The sequence below is a fragment of the Gnatocerus cornutus genome, chromosome 9 (assembly GCF_029298725.1).
Source record: "Gnatocerus cornutus isolate USDA-ARS CGAHR chromosome 9, icGnaCorn1.1, whole genome shotgun sequence".
NCBI classification, from domain to species: Eukaryota; Metazoa; Arthropoda; class Insecta; order Coleoptera; family Tenebrionidae; genus Gnatocerus; species Gnatocerus cornutus.
This window is the reverse complement of record NC_142241.1, coordinates 4,535,627-4,554,838: the sequence shown is the minus strand read 5'-3', so window position 1 is coordinate 4,554,838 and position 19,212 is coordinate 4,535,627. Positions and strand designations below refer to the sequence as shown.

Sequence of the window (19,212 nt, the reverse complement as noted above, 5' to 3'; positions counted from 1 at the left end):
AAATTGGATTACCTATCTCCATTCTTGTCTGCTTCTTTTATCTTTCGCGTCACGTTCTTCGTGGAATTAACGTGGAGCAATAAATATCTGCGGCTTAGTCTCAAATAAGCTTAATCCTCAATAAACCGTTTCTCTTGTCAATTTAGTGATAGTTGTAGGAATGACACTGACAAGTCCTGTTGAGCTGTGGCTCCCTTTTTGTAGTGAAGTGAAATAAAACCTGTGATAAAAAAATATGACTGTATTTTTCGTTTATATACACTGTTCTAATCGAGAAATATACAATACTGCACTCAGTAAATAAATATATAAATGAGAAAATATATACATTACGTACAATTCAATTAGCTACTTATTTATAAATAGCGGAATAAACGAGATTCTTTTCTCAACTACAATAAATTACTTAAAAAAATAGAATAAAACAGCACCAATTGGCATTATCAATTTTAACCGTCATAAATGGTAACATGAGCAAATAAAAAATTAAGCACTTTCGTGACTAGCTCGCCCCCAGATCACGCTGTAATAACAATTCAGTATTGCTTCAAGGATTATATCCCATTATTATTATAAAACAAAAACTCGTTAAGCTTATCTTTCACACAAACAATAAATTACTACTGCTAGACTTTGAGTTATAAATAAACGAATTATTATTTGAGGTGTTGACGACAGTCCCGTTGGTAACAAAACCATTGGACGACTGTTTAGAGTCACCATTCTGAAGAATAGTGTACCCAGTCCGGTCCTGCCAACTGTTTTGACTGAATGGAAGAAGCGTTTGCTTCTTCTCGGTCTTTTTGGCATCGTATTTCGCTTTGTTGTAAAAAAGAACGCCGAAAATCGCCAACAGCATTCCGAAAACGTTGGCACCCGTCACTGGGTTCCCCAAAATAAAAAGCGACACGGCGATGACAAAGATTCTTTTACTGGCATTGGCGACGGCGTAGGTCAAAGGAGTGACTAAAGACAAAACGCTGAATGCTATGATGTTCTGCAGCCAGTTGAGGATGCCGTCTATGATGAGGAGCCCCACTACCCGGTAGTCGTGGTATTTCTGAAAAAATATGAGTTATTTGAGGTGGTATTTCAGGGGTGTGTTACTGACAACTGAGTCGTCGTTTAGCAGGCGGAATAAGTCCACACAAATCCATACAGGGAGGAACATAAAAAGAGCGAGGCGGCCGAGAATGTGTAAAAGGCGTAAATGGTGGACGTTCGTGTCGTGGAGCACTTTTTTCGAAAATATGTTCATCAGGGAAAATCCCATCGTTGCCACGAGAGCGCTAATTAATCCAATGATGTCAAAGCTGATTTCTGTTATTGTTGCAATTGCGACACCCGCAATTATCGGGATTAAGCTGAAATAAACTCTCATTGTTTGCTTTTCCTTCATCAACACTCGAGACAAGACGACTGTAAACAGAGGCATGGTGGCTTTCACTGAAAAATCGCTAGTTAACATATGTTTAGTAAAACTTAACCTCAAACCTGTGTGTGCGTAGGAAACGGGCACTTTCCAAATACTGACATGAGAGAACACAGACGCTATAAACTTGCCAAAAGCCAAAGGAACAATTATACTGAAGTAGTACCGCCACGAAATATCCACATATTTCCTGATGCCCCACAAATTGAACAAGGGTCCACTAAAAACTGTGATTGACAGCAGCTGGACCATTGTCATCGTCATGGGATATGGAAATTCGTTGAGTACCGTTTTCCCGATGACATTATTGCTGGAGCTGACAATGTACCACAAAACACACAAAAATAAAACCGTGAGAATTTCTCTTGTGTGTTTGCGGTCAGCCATGCTGGCAGTCACAACTGTCAATGAGCTGTCGCTTGTCATGTGGACTTGAGCCAATCACGGACGGGTGGGGAAAACGTGGCGGAAAACAGCGCGAAAGTCACCAGAACCTGCCTAACTTGAAAATCACGAGATGCGGGGGCTCCGAAACGAAATGTGGGACATGCAACTTTCGCTGGCTTGCTTTCCAGCGGCGGAGATGTAAATATTACATGAAGCTTCTCGGGATTCTCAATAGATGGCGCTTCAAAATCTGCCGTCGGTAACAAAAAAAACAGTTTTTTTTCGCCAAGAAAGTTAAAAACGCTTCAAAAATTGGTACAATCTGTTCACATTTATTCATGACACAACGTTATCTTACACTGATAAAAAATAAATATTTAATTAGCATTTGGAATTATACACTTCGTTACAAAGTCTTGGTTATCGTGTTCTGGTTCGTCGGAAACGACTTCTTAGAGATGTTATCCTGATGATCCTGAAAAACCGCATTTAGAGAGTTATCTTCTATCGGTCGCAACTACCCACCCGTTCCGCAAAATTGAGATAAGGGTTCCTCGCTATAAGCAGCTCGATTCTATCTCCAGCTGATGCTATCAGCGGCACTGTTAAACAGCAATCGAAGTCTTTGGTTTTCGTGTCGTTCACTTGTATTATCCTGTCGTACGGTTTTAAGAGACCGACAATGTCGGCAGGACCTCCTTTTCTTATCCTGTTTACGTAGACTCCTTTCTCGTAGAGTCCGTCACTGACACTGAATCCGTAGTCGTCGTAAATTGAGTCTTTGTACAGAGTTACGTGGTAAATTTCGTTGTCTTGGATGCTTTCGTTGCTGTATGTCCCTTGAAGACGATTCACGAAGTTCCCAGAAGACTGGTATGTGTTGGAATTGGAGAAGTTGTAATTTGGGAGAGGAAGAGGACTTGGACAGAACATGTCTTCAGTGTCTGAGTAGAATTGGAGTTGGGAGTCGTGCTTTTTCTTCTTGTCGGGTTCTTGGTAGGAGATGGGTTCGCTGAAGACGCTTTCTTCGTCTTTGATGGGATCTGGATCGGGGTTATCAACAGTGTTGCTGTCCCAAGAGTGAACTGCACTATCTACACTCAAGACTCCAGGACTGGAATAAGTGCACCTCCCTTCTTCCATGTTGGTCTCTGCAATAAACAATGACTCGTTTGGATGAGGTACTTTTAAACCTTACCTGAGTTCTTGATCGTCCTCGCGATCTTCAACTGGACTCGATCTCCAGAAGTCTGCAACAACCTGATGGCGTCGCTCAAAGGTCGATTCTCCAGACTCTCTCCATTGATTGCCAAAATACGATCCCCGACATGCAAAGCCCCCGTTTTCTCCGCCAAACCCCCTTCAGTTAGCCTAGACAGAACTATGGGTTCATTGCAATCTTCACTCCCCGAAATTGTGATCCCTAAAGCCCCCCCATATCGATGCAGCTCCACGGTGTACACAACACTATCCAGAAACAAGTTCGCGTTTTCCGTTTCAGTTTTCTCAATCTTTAGCGTAACAATGTCATTTGTAGAGCTTTGCAAAATATCAAAGGCGCTCTCTAAACTCAAATGATCCAACGGCCGGTTATCGATGGCTAAAAGTCTGTCGCCGGCATGCAGAGTACCTAATCTATGAGCGATAGAACCACGACGGATCTCCGAGATGAGAAAAGGTTCATCTGGGCGGGTCTTGGACGCTGTTATTGTAATTCCAAGACCTGGACCGCGCTTTGGGAGCTTCACAGTAAAAATTCCACTTGAAGGAACGATGGTGTCGGCGACATCAAACTCGATTTCAAGCGTAAGTTTGGAGTTGGAGTCATTCCCGAGGTCTAGAATCGAGTTGATCTCTTGAAGAGTGAGGTTTGGTTGGTGGTTCACGGCGATGATGCGATCACCCACTTGGAGGCACCCACATCTTAACAGAATGTTAATTTATGGTAGTTTTCGCCAAAGTACCTACCTGTAAGCTGGAGAATCTTGCGATATCCTCGAAATTAAGATGTCAGCAGTTCGATTTTCGCTGTGCTCTCCTACAGAGACTGTTATTCCGTACCCTCTATCAGCTACAAGAGTGGTGCTGAGAGTTTCGGTATGACACACTCCCATGTTTCCAGAGCACCCACAATAATTACTCCCGGAGTCCCCATCAACCGACTTATGAAAAATGCTCTGCCTTTTACCCCTTCTGGAGCGTCGCGAGTTCAAAGTACTAAAACTCGTGACGTAATTCCGAGAACTCGCTCTCTGGACTGTGTGGTAAGGTAAAATCTGCAACTTCGTCGCTCTCCGCAGCAACCTCTCCGCGTCGTTGGTACTACCGTTCCAATTTTCCAACACCAAATCGTCGATTGCCAAAATTTGGTCACCAGCACTCAAAGCACCACAGCGGTCGGCAGTACTGGCTGGTACTACATGGTCTATAAAGTACCCAGCTGCCAAAATCTCATCAGGTCCCAATTCGCAACAGTTGGTCAGAATCAAACCAAAGTCTTCCTCGGTTTGTCTGTCGATCTCCACCAAGAGAGGTCCATGGGCATATTTGACAGACTCCATGATACTGACATCATATTCGATGGTCAGCGTCGCCAGAGCAAACGACGCGTTGTCTTTAAGTACTTGTTGGGCTTCCAGCAAAGATTTATGGACAAGGGGCTGATGGTCGACCTTTAATAGTCGATCCCCCACTCTAATCAAACCAGTTCTGTGGGCGGGGCCATTAGATCTGACGTGAGTTATGACCAATGGACGACTTAAATGAGGATGTTCAGGGACAGCTCCGCCCCTTAAAGTTATCCCCAAAGACCCATCCACACGCTCCAAGGTGATTTCAGTCAGCTTAGATGTCACACAGAGGGAATTCTGGGACGCTGCAAAGAACGATTTTGTTCGGTGGTGCCAAATTATGAATAGTACTGACCATAATTGGGGAGCGAATACTGGATCTCCAACATCGCGTTCCCGTCGATATTATCCAGAAGCTTTGAGACATCTTCAGGTCGCATCCTTGAGGTGTTTATCCCATTAACACTATAAATACGATCTCCTGGTACCAAATTTTCACTAGTCAAGGCCACGGAACCTGGACGAAGCGAGGCGATACTGGGGCACGGCTCCAATTCAGAGTTCCCTTTAAACAGATCGTTATTTACGGTTAGTTTGTCTTAATTGATGAAAATTGAGTGAAACCAGGTCGTCAGACTGTGATGATGTTTTTCTAAGAAAATGATTTATGCCAAAACGCAGATGGTTGTAATGTCGTGAATCATCAGCTGATAAATAAAACGAACTTGAAGATTTTTATTATTTAATAAAAATATAAAGTGCGAAATTATACATCTGGTGACAAGATGTTGGCTACAAGGTGGAAATAGTTTGGGAAAAATCTCCGAAAATAAAAATTCTTTGTAAACTCATCACCACTAAATAAATAATAAACAATTTGATTCTCGGACTTTTAGCTTCATGTTCTAAAGTTCCAGTTTTTGTTCTCTAGAATTTCCTGGGCATTCTTAGACTTTGATGTAAAGCTATAAAAGAAATGCCGGCCAACAAATCAAAAGAAAATTGACAGTAATATCAGTCGCAGCCAAGGTGGGGCTCCAAAGAGCGCACTAAAAATACAGAAGATCAACAAGAACTTATTTACAATGCAACAATAACGTGTCGATAATTTTCATCGCTTAACCTGGATATCCCCTTTGCCAAGAAAAACAATCTCGATAATTAGCAGCAATCACAAGTAGTCGATGTCACGTGTTTGCGGCTCCGCCCTCTCCCCCCACCCTCTTGCAAATACGTACTTTTCTTGTGATGTTTCTGCTTAGGCGACCCCACTGGTGTCTTGGGGGGTTTACAGAGAATGCTGGGGGGCGCCTCCTCCGACAAACTCCTCGCCCTCGGTCTTAATGAAGACAGTTTAAAAGATCCGAACATATTGAACACTTCACCTCATCGTCAAGTCCATTGTCCCAATGAATGGACTAAATATACCTCGTAAAACAGCGCTAAGCACTTTATTATTAGCTGCGAATGTAAACACTCCAGTTAAATAGTTTAGTGTTTGCGCCCGTCATTTCACTACACTTTTTGCGGATTTTTCTCGCTTTTTTTTCAAAGATGCGGCGTCTTTGGCGTGCCGTCGCGAGATGAGAGTAACGTTTCGGGTTCTAGTAGTTGTGTTGTCGTTCCTGTTGCCAGTCATAGCGAAATCTGTTTATTTTTAACCTCCTTAGTTTCAGAGATGGTGCGCGACGCCGGAAAGACGTTAGGTGTGTTGGCACACCAACAGTTTCTTCATTTTTCTGTTAAGTCTTACCTGTTATGTTTGCGCGTCTAATTTAGTTTACCACAACATCATTACAGTTTTGTTGCGTGTTCGCATCAACGGCGGAAAGAGCGATGCCCTCAGAGGCCCATTTTCCACGATACTATTGTCAGTTTTTCACGGTTTTCGGGTTGGTACATCTGGCATGTATAAATAGCCAGACGGATTTTCTAGAAATAGACGCGGGAATAATAAAATCATCACAAATTGGTTATTGGACGTGGGCGGGGGAGGAGTGCTAGTTTGCGCTAATTTTGACCTCTTTTGGCTAAATTGGAACAAACGCAATTTTCGATGCAAATTATTTACAGCGATTCTGAGAAGGCCGCATCCTGTTATCTTATGCCAGCCAGAAAAACTGTTTATAGATTATTGAAGAGGAAGGATGTCGATTTTTTCTTAGCTGCAGCATTCTGAACAATAAATAAAAACAGTTTTAGAAAATTTACGATTGTTACTATTGGTTCCTCGACTCTTTAGCACTTCAATTTTTCATTTTTCAGAGACGCTCAAAATTCTTTTAATGGTTTCCCAAATTACGTTTACAAGTTTATTATTATTTTTAGTCAATACCTGGAAAAATTAAAAAAAAATCGTGTTTGTTTTTTTTGTATTCTGGCGCAGTCGATAAAGAAGTAAAAAGAGTTTATTCATCGTTATTTCACAATCCATTCATACTTCATTCATTCACTGTCCAATTCATTTATTGGTCATCTTCAACCCCTACTTCATTATGTAAGAGGACCTTGCGCCCTCAGGAAGCGGGGGAAAGAGAGTCTGCGAAAAATAGTCAAAGAGTCAACATATCTAACTCATACCAGGCAAGAGGAAGGACCCTCTCTAGAATTACATAAAACCGAATAAACCAAGTTAGCAGAAAACGTCAGTATTTTTCTTCAATGGTCCTTCGAACAGACAACAAACAATGAATTCTTCTTTTAGAATGAAAACTGCCAACTACGGAAAAGAAAACATTGAATTTGGGATATGTAAGACCGAATACTTTGAAAAACAAAAGCACTATAAAAATAGTTTCCAATTTAAAAATTCAATTTTTTTTTATATTATACATATAGGTAAATCTAATTCGGTCGATACCTCCCTTACCTGCGGAGCGAACTTAAATTATTATTATTAATGCTCATTGTACGCAGAATTTTACGCTGAATCCAAAACATATGCTATCCTTTAATTTGGGTTCACAAATAACTGATAAGAAGCGATTAAAGTTTTGGATAATGAATTTTGAGATGCGAAATGTTTAACGCTCCATATCTCCAAAACTACGACAAAAAGAAAGATGCGGTTTTTACTACCGTTGTTCTCCGCGTTTTTTTGCTTATGATTCTCTTCTTAACGCATTTAAAAAAAAATAGACTTCAAACCAAAAATTTTTTTGAATTTTTCGTTTTTTGATCGTCTCTGGTAAACGACTTGTCCTACCGATCTGAGATTTAGCACTTGATAGACCTCGAGCTGCCCTTTCGATTAATGCATAACTCAAAGAAATTAAATCTTGCTTTTGCTGCAAAAACTTTTGTTAAAAATGAACCTCTGAAAATCTAATTCGGTCAATTTTTGGCTTATTTGTGAAGCAAACTCAAAATAATTGTGCTCATTTAAAGCAGAATCCAAAACTGTTTTTAACGTACTTCAGCAAATACATAACCACCACTCGTAAACTACTTGTCCTACCTATCTGATAATTGGCTACTTGATAGATCTCGAGCTGCTCTTTCGATTGATGTATAACTCAAAGGTATAAAACAGTTTATTAATATATGTTAATAATCCTAAAAAATCCCTCTGAGAACCTAATTCGGTCAATATTAGTTTATTTCTGCAGCAAATTTAATTTATTGGCGCTCATTTATCACAGAATTTCTCGCAGAATCCAAAACTGTGCGAATGTTTAACGTACGTCAACAAATAAACAAATTAGAAGCCGTTGAAGTTTCCGATTGCCGCCAAAAATTTTGACGCTCCCAAATATTTAGTGTTTGATAGAAAGAAGAGATTTGCGTCATCGTTTTTCTTGCACTTTATGGATAAGAATCTGGTCTTACATATTCAGAATTCAAAAATTTATTTTTATTTAATTTACATTGTAAATCCAACATTTTCTTCTCCAGAGGTGGCCTCCTGAAAATAACAAAACTCTCGACCGTACAAATCGCCAGACCAGAACCATTAATTGTCTATTTTCCCCTCGCGGCTCTTCCAAGAATTCCAGGTTTACGCATTTCCAGCTTTGTTTACTCCAATTAAATAACAACAGTAACAGCTGCAATCACATCACGCCCGAAAAAATGCGGAAAATCAACAGTAAGTTGCGTCCATCTCCCGATTTATCCGGGAATTAAAGTGTTCCGTTTCACAGAGTCTGTTTCACGTCACAATTAACATAAACTATAGACAGCAAGAAAAAAGTGGAGTCAATTAATCTTGGCCGTTTTTTCACTAGCGAATTTAATTAAATTCTTGTATTTTGCTGAAAGCCGAGCCTTGTTGCTGTTGCGATTTCAAATGGCGCATTTAGTCCATCAATGCCAACTTTGTACGTTTAATTGCTTCCAACTTTACAGGTCTTACTATTTTTAGTAGTTTTTCTCGCAGCTGCCACCTAAGATAAATCATAAAAATTGACAAAACTATTAATAAACGGAGGTCTGGCTAAGGAAATGTTACGTTTAATTGGACCAGGGCCGGACTCGGGATCAATCTTTTTTATGGACCTTGAAACAACCCCGCCCGCTTTAAATTGCACCGATTCCGGCGTCTTGTCTTGTGATGAATTTTTTATCTTCGATCATAAACCCTGCGCAAGCTTCTCGATATTGCTCGCATAAAACAGATAAAGACCCGCGATAACATCGAATGTAAATCATCCCTTAATCCCTGAGAACATGGAAAATGGCGTAATTTTCACGTGGCGGCGCGACGCCGTCAGGTACGAAGACGCCGACCGTCGCCTATTTATAACCTCAAGATGGTGCTCTGTATCCGGTTCAAATGGCTTTTCGGAAGTTGCTACAGTATCTTTATTGACTCTGCTGCTATTTGCGTCGGAAGAAAGGGACTGAAAATGGAACCTTGCGGTTTATTTACATTACCTGCAGTGAGGACGATTCCTAGGGATTCCCCTGCGCGTTTCTTCAACTGGACCATGGTCAAGAGGACGCTCTGCGGGTCCAGGACGCTACTGGAATGTCGACCGGAGTCCTCCGAGAACGTCGGCGAGCGGGACTTGAACTCTACAAAGTGAACAGAGTTGAATAAACATAAATAAAAGGTCTATTAAGCATGTCGCTGCGCTAAAAACGTCTGTCGAAAACGCCTTTAAAATATACAAATCGCGGCAATCTGTCATTTAACAAGCCCATAAAAATCTCACACAGACACTTGACTTTTTGTGGCACTTAGCAGGGTTGGAAACGGAAAAAATGAAGGGTTAAGCAGTGGCGTTCGTCGCAGATGTGTCGCTTTGTTTTTTACGCGACCATCTGAACGCCTCATTAAGAGTTGATTAAGAAAACAGACGTTAGCCAGACAATTTCCGAGTTTGTTAGAATTCCAGCTCGAAATAGACAGAGAAACTAGAAGAACAGGATAAGCAAACAAAAACACAAAGCAAGGTTACAATGACCACATAGTGATAATCCGAAAAAAACATGTTTTGGTGGATTCAACCGCATTTCCTTTCCTCCCAGTTATAAATTAATTCGCCAACATTGAATTTGATCAGTTTTTCACGTGTAAATCCAAAGATGAGTACCGCCAAAGGAGGTATCGTCACTGTTAACGACAGTTCCAAGATAACGAAAGACATCTCAGCACTCTACTTAAGCGAGAAGTTTTCCGATATCACTCTAATTGTGGATGAGGAACGAATTCCTGCACACAAAGTAATTAAATCAAATTAGAATACCCTTAAATTATAGTCACTCAGGTCATCCTAGCCGCAAGAAGCTCATACTTTGAAGACCTCTTGTACGATGGTGGGGAAGAGATCGAACAGTCTGAACTTCGCCTACAACTGAGTACTTCTCCTGATGTGTTCAAAGACATTCTGAAGTTTCTCTACACAGGTTTTTTTAGATTTTAATTTAGTGAAACTTTTACAACGTTTTTTTTAGGCATCATCGTGATAAACCCTTTAAAAGTGAAGCCCACTCTTGAAGTGATGATTTTAGCACACCAGGGCTCCCTCAGCGAATTGGAGCAAGCTATAGTGAAAGAACTGAAGTCACTCCTCAACCTCAAAAATATCTGTTCTGTCTTTAACACGGCAAATGAGCACAATTTGAGCGATCTTAGAGACGCCTGTCTCTCCTTCATGGACCAACATTCTTCCGAAATTCTGGCCAATAAGTGCTTCAAGGATTTCACTGAAGTAGAAGCGGAATGAACCACTCACTCTATTCTTATGTTATTGTTACAGAAATCATTGATTAAACTGTTGGAAAGAGACACGTTTTTTGCTCCCGAACTCGAAATCTTTAAAAAAGTGTCCGAATGGTGTCAAGAGAACAACGACGTCAAGGATTTGGTACTGAAATGCGTACGACTGTCTTGGTTAACTGTGGAGGACATTGTGTCTATAGTGTGGCCCAGAAAACTTAATAGTTGCGATGATTTGCTACAAGCTATTGCTGAGATTGTGGAAGTTAGACCGCAAACCACAAACCCTCGAGGAAAATTATGTAAGAACTTGCTTATTGTTATTATTTGTCTAGATCTGCCTTCAAGTGAAGGACGTCAATGTGGCAACCCCCCAATTGAAAGCCATTGGACTCACTGGAACGATTCGACAATCAAATTTGCTGACGGGCAATAGAGATATAAACGCGTATGCTCATTGCAATGTTAACGATAAAGACGGATTTACGTTTAAACTTGGATCTCCAACATTTATTAATCATATTCATATGCAATTATATGACGGAGATCTCAGGTTTGTACTTTTCATGCGAATCATTCATTTTAATGAAAGGAAACTTTAGAACGTATAAGTATTACATCGAATTGTCTGTTGATCGAAAAACGTGGAAAAGAGTGATTGATTACCAAAACTACCCTTGTCGCTCTGTACAAAAATGTTTTTTTGAAGAGGAGATCGCACAGTACGTGCGGATTGTTGGTACCTACAACAGTGCAAATACAGTATTACTGACAATTAGTTCTGTAAAATCTAACAGACTGCTACTGTTTTGTAGGATTTTCATTTGATATACGTGGAAATGTATTACAAGAGTTCCATTCCTAGAGTTATAAATGGTGTAGTCGTCCCAACCACAAATGTTGCAACCGTAGCCGAAAAAGCAGTTGTCATTGCAGGGTAAAAGTTGCCAAAACCAAAAATTTCTGGGTAAAATTTAATTTGTAGCACAAATGGTAACGCGTTGCTAGATGGAATTACAAGCAATTATTCAAATTTTACTTGGCACAAAATCGGTGCAGGCAACATTGTAGTACAACTGGGTGAGTAACAAAAATGATTCAAAGAAAAATTTCGCTGTTTTAATTTTTTAGCGCAACCATTTATGCTTTCAAGCATGAAACTACTTCTTTGGGATAATGATAAAAGAACGTACAAATATTACATTGAAGTCTCAACTAACAAGTCCGATTGGACCGTAATTGCGGACCACCGAAATGAAGAATCTCGTTCCTGGCAATTGTTACGTTTTTTGGAAACACCAGTCATTTTTATTCGCATAACAGGAACTTCGAACTCTGTCAATACCAATAATGTTTGTCGATATTCATTTAACGTATAATCAACTCTTAATGTATTTTTTGTAGGACTTCCACCTTTTGCACTTTGAGTGCCCGGCGTGCGAAACCCCATTAAAAACTTACTGAATTGAAAAAAAATATAAAATCTTCAAGTAACACATTGTTTCATTCATCCGACTCAAAAAAAAAAACAGAAAACTAACCATGGAGTTCCATCAACTGTTGTTCCTTCGTCCGATTCGCGTAAATGTGACTATTCCTCGCGAGTACCTTCCACAGCTTCATCTTCACGTGGTGCCACTAAGTTGGTAACGCGAAAACTTTTCTTCCTTTAACACTCATACCACCGAATCGTCTCCGCTAAGTGTAAACACGTGGAACGACGGAATTTGACTGAAGTCGAGCATGATTTCGGGGCGGCAGACGCAAGACTTAGCGAATACAGACAAACATATGTGTGTTTCACTCGGGGTGACAAGTTTAGATAAGATTTGGGTGAGGAAAAGCCAGAACCTCCGCTCGTTAAAAAAGCGATAAAAATTATACGTGTAAAAGAAACGTGGAATTTGTAAATTGACTTTGGGGTGATTTCATCGCGGCGAATCACCCCTTATTTTCGGCCAAGTATTTTTAGCGCCCGCAGCCATCCGACTTCTTCGCTAACAGAAAAATTGCCAATGATGAATGATTCTATTTTAGGGAGTCTTGATGCCGCCGCGGATTTGTCACACGCGCGTTCGTTATCTTGCAGAAAGACTTTTTGAGAAGAAACGGCACGGATCGAAAATTTTAACTGTGGCTAAATGTAAACCAACTTTGTTTTATAAACAAGATGCTGAAGCGAACAGTACATAAAGTTTTTATGGGGTCGTAGACAAAATGCAATCTGTTAATGTTGAGAAATGAGTACGAAGAGGGGATGGAAACCTTCTCCTAAGCGTATTATTCGGTCGATGGACCCCTGGGACGCTAATACGAAATTGCGTTGGTGGAACGTGGTCGCGGCGCTCGGAAAAGAAGTCTGGGGACTTTTTTTCGGGCAGAGCTGAGCAAAACAATTTGAGAAATTTTCTTGCGGTAAATACAATTCGGGAATTAAATTTTTTATCAGCTCCACTAAAGTTCAAGTTACGAAAGTATTATCAAATATACGTTTTTTAAACTAATCTATAATAAAATATCTGTTTTTTAGTACAATTTATTATGTATTTTTCGCATTTTCCATGAACAATAATTAAAAAAAAATTTGCGCGCTTTACGTATACAGGCAACACATTATACAACTCCAAAGTTTAAATGTCGCTACCCATAGCTTAAAAATGATATAATTAAAAAGCTTGAAACTTTAAACTGAAAGGAATAAATTAAAGCAGAATCGAATTCTGATGCCTTCAAATTTATTGAGTTTTACATTTTTTTTATTACAGAATTCTACTTGGATTTTTTTTAAACCCTAGATGGCGCTGTATTACCTGTCACTTATCAACTGTCATGATCAGAGTGACATAACCGACATAACCTTTAAACAGTCAGTCTAAATTTGTCGGGAATTACGCCAACAATGTCGCTGATTGCAAGAAACATCTCCAAAATCGCACTTCAAGTGAGTTTTTCTCCAACTTCTTCGAACGGTTTTTGCACGTGGTTGTTTGCAGGCTACGGGATCCGCGACAATCAGGGGCCTCCACACCACATTACCAGCCCTCTCAGAGACCGTAAGATTTTCAGCGCTTTTTGCGTTTTTTTAACATTTTTTGCTTGAAGGGTATTTCGGAGCGGCCCGATACCCGCATCAAGTGCACGCTCATTCCAGGCGATGGCGTGGGGCCCGAGCTCGTCTACTCCGTGCAAGAAGTCTTCAAAGCTGCTGGAGTTCCTGTCGATTTTGAATCTTATTTTTTCTCTGAAGTTAACCCGACTTTAAGTGCCCCCTTAGATACAGTAGCGGAGTCGATTTCTAAAAACCGTGTTTGTTTGAAAGGGATTTTAGCAACTCCGGATTACAGCCACACAGGGGAGCTCCAAACTTTGAATATGAAACTCAGAAACTCTCTTGACTTGTACGCGAATGTTGTTCACGTGAAGTCGCTTCCAGGGGTGAAGCGGCGCCACGAGGGCATCGATTGCGTTATTATTAGAGAACAGACGGAGGGCGAATACTCGGCGTTGGAACACGAAGGCGTTAAAGGAATCGTGGAATGTCTCAAGATCGTCACGGCGAAAAAATCTCAGAGAATCGCGAAATTCGCTTTTGATTACGCGACGAAGAACAACAGGAAAAAAGTCACTGCGGTGCACAAAGCCAACATTATGAAACTTGGAGATGGGCTTTTCTTGCGGAGCTGCGAGGAGATGGCCAAGTTGTACCCTAAAATCGAATTTGAGAAAATGATTGTTGATAATTGCACCATGCAAATGGTGTCTAAACCGCAACAATTCGATGTTATGGTCACGCCGAATTTGTATGGCAATATTGTGGATAATTTGGCTTCGGGGCTTGTGGGAGGCGCCGGGGTGGTCGCGGGGGCGTCGTACTCCGCCAACTGTGTCGTTTTCGAACCAGTAAGAATCTAATTGGAGTCGTTTTTTCCGTTTCTAATTTGAATTTTTCAGGGGGCACGTCACACCTACTCAGAGGCTGTGGGAAAGAACGTGGCTAATCCCACGGCGATGCTTCTCTGCTCTGCCAAACTATTGAGACACGTCAATCTTCCAGTTTATGGTGATATGATTCGAAACGCCGTTGATCAGGTCCTCCAGGACGGGAAAGTGAGAACTAAAGACATTGGGGGACAGTCTAGTACCCAGGAATTTACATACGCAGTGATCCACAATTTAAATATGCCTAAGGCTTAGGTGTGTTGTTTCGTGTTTAATTTATTTCGCGTCTCAATGTGTATATTGTAAATAGGTCCTAAATTGATCAATAGAGTACTCAATATTTATTGTAATTCGACGATTTATTATTAGATGATGAAATGCCTGAACAATAAAGAATTTAGAATTGTCAGTCTTGACACGCCATGTCGCGTTTTCTCAAAATTTTCGTCCGTTCCAAGTCCAGTAGCTCTCGCACGACGTCCTCGCGCATCAAGTGCACTCTTATCCCTGGCGATGGTGTCTTTCCGGAACTCTTAGCGGGAGTTCAAAACATTTTTACAGCCGCCAAGATCCCTGTCGATTTCGAACCAATCTTCCTCTCAGAGTTAGACCCCGCGAAAAGCGCCTCCATTAAAGACGTCGTCAAGTCAATCAGCAATAACGGCGTTTGTCTTAAGGGTACTCTTGCAGTTCCTTCGTTCAGTCCCACAGGTGACCTACAGAACATTAGCATGAAGCTGGGTATAGCCCTTGACTTGTACGCCCAGGTAGTACATTTGAAGTCATTTCCTTCGGTGAAGACACGCCACGAGAACGTTGACTGTTATATAATCCGTGAAAAAACGGAAGACGCGTTCTCTGCTCTAGAACATGAGGGCGTTAAAGGCATAGTGGAGTCGCTGAAGATCGTTACGGCCAAGAAGGCTCGCAGAATCGCCAAATTCGCGTATGACTTCGCCACCCGACATCAAAGAAAAAAAGTTACGTGTGTCCATAAAGCCAATATTATGAAGTTAGGCGATGGGTTGTTCCTCAAGAGTTGCCAAGACATCGGGAAATTGTACCCGAAAATCAAATTCGAGAGTATGATTGTTGATAACAGTACAATGCAACTCGTGTCATTGCCCCAACAGTTCGACGTCGTAGTAACTTCGAATTTGTACGGAAGTCTTTTGAATAACATTGGAACGGGGTTGATAGGCGGTGCGGGAATGGTGCCCGGGGTTTGTTACTCGCCGAAGTGCGCCGTGTTCGAACAGGTAACTTGTCTCAAAGGGGCTCTTTTTTTATTGTATTTTTAGGCTGCACGTCACCCTTACACTGAAGCTGTTGGAAAAAACGTTGCTAATCCCACTGCAATAATTATGTCTGCAGTGAAGCTACTCCGCCACGTTAATCTTGGTCTTTACGCGGATGCTCTCAGTCAAGCAGTTACGAAGGTGTTGCAAGAAGGAAAAGTCCGGACGGTTGACATCGGAGGTAACTGTGGTTCTCAAGAGTTTGTCCAGGCTATCATAGAAAACATAAAGTTACCCTCGAAATCATAAACTCTGAAGACCTTGAGAAAGCGAAATAATTCACGCATCTTTTAAATTCAGGATGAGAGCGGAAGAGGTGATTGGGGAACAAGAAGGAAAGACAATTACATCAGTCTATAAAAAATGTGCTAAGAACGAAAGGAATAAATTTTATTCAAAGAGCCAGTGCCTTTTAAATATTCAATTTTTAATTTAATGTCCTTAGGTTGGCACCATCCGCCAACTTCACACAGTACCGCGGGTCCTACGTCACGCTCGCGTTGTGCTTTCGAATTCGAATTAATTTCTGATTACATTTGCGTGCATTTGCGCCGGCTATCGCGGAAATGTGCCCCACAGATTCCCCGAGTGTTTCTTACAATAAAACAGTGCCTATTAATGACTTTCAAACCATTTTGACGACATGGAACCGCCGGTCTCGTGATCGAGTACAAGTTGCATCGTTCTGTACTCACCGCTATTTTTCGCTTTGTAAGTAACTTTTCACTAATTTTCCATTCTATTCCATTTAATTCGAGAAAATTGTTTTCCGAATTTCCATGGATAGCGCGATGAGAGAATTTTGATGCGTTGTAAATCACAGCTTACTACCTACTTAACCGAAGTGTTATTAAGATGTGTGCGAATGAGAAGTAAATATTGAACTACTAACGTAAGTGTAGGTAATTCTTTCAGTGGGTTTGAATAGAACGTTAATACCTAAATTTTTTGTTTCAACATTTGTCTAAAAATTCCATGGAGGTTTAAATTGTCGGTAATTTATTGTCACCTGGCAGCGAAATCAGAAAGTTTCAAAGATACCGTGTGGCCAAATATTTACCTTGTTCTATTTTCCACAATAATTGCTTAATATACAAAGTGTTCTAGAAAAGAAACGATAAAAGAAACAATGTCTTGAACGACATTGTAATCCAGGCCATAGGCCAAAAATTAAACTGTTGAACTACGAATCGGACGTTATCGTAACTACCAATATCATGCATTAACCACCAAGGGGTAAACTGTGCCTACAATGTAAATGTATTTTTGTAGATTGCAAATGCATTTTAAAGTGAAAGAAATAAAGCAAACCACTGTATAAGTCTACATGCCTCAATGTCTTTTTTTTTCTTTTGTTTTATTAATGACATTGTTAAGCCTACAATAGTTATTATAGTAAGCATACTTTAAAAGCCTGTTTACACAGCTCAATTACAAAAAAAATGCGGTCCGAGACTTGTACCACTTTATTTGGACCGCCACTGTATAATTAAATAAAAAATATGTAGGGGAGAGGGGGGCATAGTGGGGTACCGGGGCATAGCGGGGCAACACTCCTGCTGCTCAAATCAGACGCCGTGAAAAAAGTCGAATAGCGTGTTTTGATTGGTTGTCAGTTGACAGTTAACCATGTGTGTTCTATAAAACAAAGTGTGAAAACCTATGTTTTATAAAACAAAATGTGAAATTTAGTGTTTTCGTTAAAAAATTCGCGAAGTTAGGGAGCAAGTTTTTTTCAAATCTAGTCATACAAATGTAGTGGCTAAATATGATGAACCTGCTCATTTATGTGCAATATGCATTGATGCCTAAGTAATTTTAAAATGTCACTTTTTCTAAGTAGGTACACAGTTATTCAAAAATTTGATTTCCCCATAAGATACCCACTTTACCCCTATGTGCGTGGCAAAGCGGGGCAAATCCCATTTTTCAAAATAATGCTCACATGTCGTAATTTTTTTATTGTAATCAAAAAAAGTACAACAAAAATCATCCGCAATACATTAGTCTATGATATTTAGTAAAAAAAATTTGTCATTTCTATTATTTTAAGATGTGTGGCTAATTGATTGTTAAGTTCCCCACTATGCCCTCCTCTCCCCTAAGTGAAAATAGTTTCAACTTCTAAAAATGTTAAAATCTAAAGAATTAAAATCATCTATAAAAATATTAAATCAAGAATTTGTATCTAGACGAGAGTTTTAACAATTTCCTGGAGGTCGAATAAGTAAAAATACTACAAATTTGAATACCCGGAAATGTATTCGCTGCTATCAGGACAGTAATTGTTATTCTAAACAAAAAATGTGCATAAAACCGCAGTTCTAGTTATTTTCTAGTTATTTATCTATTTATTTTCATTTCAAATTTTTTCCCAACTAAATTGTTCTTGAAAATGCAGCGATTTGGTTTAAAAAAAAAGAAAGCAAATAGTATGGATGTAGGTTTTGAAAAATAGTAATTTGGATCACAAGACCGGAAAATGCTCTTTTGGAAGTCTGAGTGAAATTGCGAAGCCGAGTTGCAGCAACACAAAGACTGCCTAAAGCATTTTAAGAAGTGAGATGGACACTATTTTATAGGTGAACAAAATTAAAAAAAAATCAAAAATACTTTTTAAATCTAAAACATTTAAATATTAAATTAATTGTTGTTCGATTGCAATGTTTTTCGCATTTCTTTATTCACTTTCGAACTAATATGAACTCTTCATTAAAATTGCAAATATGTAGACGAATAATCTGCAACAATTAAATCTTTAGGGAAATTCTCATTTTTTACATTGCTGCCACTCGCACTCTTTCTTACAAATTTTGACTTTTGATTCAATTGTTTTAAAATTGTGCAAAATGTTTTTTTTTCTGTTGTTAAAAGCTAAATTGGAAGTAAATTGTTTATTGTTTTTATTGATTTAGATTGATTTTCAAAATTTGTAGGTTCTATTTTCGAGCTTTAAAAGTTTCAATAGTGACAGCGCCGTGCAGCAGATTATGACATAACCGTGCGATACCAACCGTTAAAGAAAAAAAGGTCTCCTTTTGGATTATTTACATGTCTGCAAAAACGTTAAAATCAGACGACGGTCTAAATAATATGGTAATTAAATTACACATTATGCGTTGTTGAGTGCTCAAAATTTAAGGTTCAAGATTAAGATTAGCAGTGACATGGTAATTTTGGAAAATATAGTATGTTTTTGAAATGCTTGTACAGAACAGTTTTGCGCTATTCCAGAAGGAGTGTGAAAAACCAATTTTTAAATCAAAAACTGACGAGGGAAAATTAACCCCAATCCACGTACTTTTTTCTACGCCATTGGCAAAAAATCACTTGGAATGACTTGTTTCCTAAGCAACCAGAAACTAGATTTTTTGTTCATTTTTAAATCAGTTTTTGTATAATTTATACAGGGTGATTTTTTTT

General features: G+C 39.7%; 5 protein-coding genes across 6 annotated transcripts; 3 read left to right on the top strand and 2 right to left on the bottom strand.

Annotated features, from left to right (window-relative positions):
- Window positions 1-243: 243 nt before the first annotated feature.
- Window positions 244-1,856, bottom strand: LOC148167950 (solute carrier family 35 member E1 homolog). The gene is made up of 3 exons (XM_088046367.1): window positions 1,495-1,856; window positions 1,112-1,446; window positions 244-1,060 (listed from the first exon to the last, which is right to left on the bottom strand). Exons 1-3 carry the CDS (start codon window positions 1,817-1,819, stop codon window positions 602-604), a joined length of 1,119 nt encoding a protein of 372 aa, XP_087902493.1. The 5' UTR covers window positions 1,820-1,856; the 3' UTR covers window positions 244-601.
- A 267-nt stretch (window positions 1,857-2,123) lies between these two features.
- Grip (Glutamate receptor interacting protein) lies at window positions 2,124-12,313 on the bottom strand. 2 transcript variants are annotated; one of them, XM_088046362.1, is made up of 7 exons: window positions 12,094-12,313; window positions 9,265-9,405; window positions 4,745-4,954; window positions 3,788-4,694; window positions 3,018-3,742; window positions 2,345-2,970; window positions 2,124-2,294 (listed from the first exon to the last, which is right to left on the bottom strand). In XM_088046362.1, exons 1-7 carry the CDS (start codon window positions 12,173-12,175, stop codon window positions 2,226-2,228), a joined length of 2,760 nt encoding a protein of 919 aa, XP_087902488.1. In that variant the 5' UTR covers window positions 12,176-12,313; the 3' UTR covers window positions 2,124-2,225. The 2 variants fall into 2 exon arrangements, with proteins under 2 accessions (XP_087902488.1, XP_087902489.1); XM_088046363.1 differs by lacking the exons at window positions 9,265-9,405; window positions 12,094-12,313 and adding an exon at window positions 5,628-6,102.
- LOC148167949 (BTB/POZ domain-containing protein 9-like) lies at window positions 9,762-12,046 on the top strand. The gene is made up of 10 exons (XM_088046364.1): window positions 9,762-10,056; window positions 10,101-10,239; window positions 10,288-10,544; window positions 10,593-10,854; window positions 10,901-11,105; window positions 11,155-11,314; window positions 11,368-11,489; window positions 11,538-11,632; window positions 11,684-11,904; window positions 11,957-12,046. Exons 1-10 carry the CDS (start codon window positions 9,919-9,921, stop codon window positions 12,014-12,016), a joined length of 1,659 nt encoding a protein of 552 aa, XP_087902490.1. The 5' UTR covers window positions 9,762-9,918; the 3' UTR covers window positions 12,017-12,046.
- A 1,050-nt stretch (window positions 12,314-13,363) lies between the features above and the next one.
- Window positions 13,364-14,900, top strand: LOC148167947 (putative isocitrate dehydrogenase [NAD] subunit beta, mitochondrial). Its single transcript, XM_088045003.1, has 4 exons — window positions 13,364-13,493; window positions 13,546-13,605; window positions 13,655-14,452; window positions 14,504-14,900. The coding sequence occupies exons 1-4, from the start codon at window positions 13,452-13,454 to the stop codon at window positions 14,744-14,746; spliced, it is 1,143 nt and encodes a 380-aa protein (XP_087901129.1). The 5' UTR covers window positions 13,364-13,451; the 3' UTR covers window positions 14,747-14,900.
- A 6-nt stretch (window positions 14,901-14,906) lies between these two features.
- On the top strand, window positions 14,907-16,038 carry LOC148167946 (isocitrate dehydrogenase [NAD] subunit beta, mitochondrial-like). Its single transcript, XM_088045004.1, has 2 exons — window positions 14,907-15,750; window positions 15,793-16,038. The coding sequence occupies exons 1-2, from the start codon at window positions 14,914-14,916 to the stop codon at window positions 16,036-16,038; spliced, it is 1,083 nt and encodes a 360-aa protein (XP_087901130.1). The 5' UTR covers window positions 14,907-14,913.
- Window positions 16,039-19,212: the final 3,174 nt, after the last annotated feature.

What these genes read in the sequence shown, in the direction of transcription:
- LOC148167950 (XM_088046367.1), bottom strand. Translation starts at nt 1,819, where the DNA reads ATGGCTGACCGCAAACACACAAGAGAAATTCTCACGGTTTTATTTTTG. An exon ending in CGTTTCCTACGCACACACAG is followed by an intron (nt 1,447 to 1,494) that starts GTTTGAGGTTAA and finishes GCGATTTTTCAG; the next exon opens with TGAAAGCCACCATGCCTCTG. An exon ending in TGCTAAACGACGACTCAGTT is followed by an intron (nt 1,061 to 1,111) that starts GTCAGTAACACA and finishes ATATTTTTTCAG; the next exon opens with AAATACCACGACTACCGGGT.
- LOC148167949 (XM_088046364.1), top strand. Translation starts at nt 9,919, where the DNA reads ATGAGTACCGCCAAAGGAGGTATCGTCACTGTTAACGACAGTTCCAAG. An exon ending in AAAGCAGTTGTCATTGCAGG is followed by an intron (nt 11,490 to 11,537) that starts GTAAAAGTTGCC and finishes TTTAATTTGTAG; the next exon opens with CACAAATGGTAACGCGTTGC. An exon ending in CAACATTGTAGTACAACTGG is followed by an intron (nt 11,633 to 11,683) that starts GTGAGTAACAAA and finishes TTAATTTTTTAG; the next exon opens with CGCAACCATTTATGCTTTCA.
- Grip (XM_088046362.1), bottom strand. Translation starts at nt 12,175, where the DNA reads ATGAAGCTGTGGAAGGTACTCGCGAGGAATAGTCACATTTACGCGAAT. An exon ending in GTATTCGCTCCCCAATTATG is followed by an intron (nt 4,695 to 4,744) that starts GTCAGTACTATT and finishes CGTTCTTTGCAG; the next exon opens with CGTCCCAGAATTCCCTCTGT. An exon ending in ATCTCAATTTTGCGGAACGG is followed by an intron (nt 2,295 to 2,344) that starts GTGGGTAGTTGC and finishes GCGGTTTTTCAG; the next exon opens with GATCATCAGGATAACATCTC.
- LOC148167947 (XM_088045003.1), top strand. Translation starts at nt 13,452, where the DNA reads ATGTCGCTGATTGCAAGAAACATCTCCAAAATCGCACTTCAA. An exon ending in TCTCCAAAATCGCACTTCAA is followed by an intron (nt 13,494 to 13,545) that starts GTGAGTTTTTCT and finishes GGTTGTTTGCAG; the next exon opens with GCTACGGGATCCGCGACAAT. An exon ending in TACCAGCCCTCTCAGAGACC is followed by an intron (nt 13,606 to 13,654) that starts GTAAGATTTTCA and finishes TTTTGCTTGAAG; the next exon opens with GGTATTTCGGAGCGGCCCGA.
- LOC148167946 (XM_088045004.1), top strand. Translation starts at nt 14,914, where the DNA reads ATGTCGCGTTTTCTCAAAATTTTCGTCCGTTCCAAGTCCAGTAGCTCT. An exon ending in AGTGCGCCGTGTTCGAACAG is followed by an intron (nt 15,751 to 15,792) that starts GTAACTTGTCTC and finishes TTGTATTTTTAG; the next exon opens with GCTGCACGTCACCCTTACAC.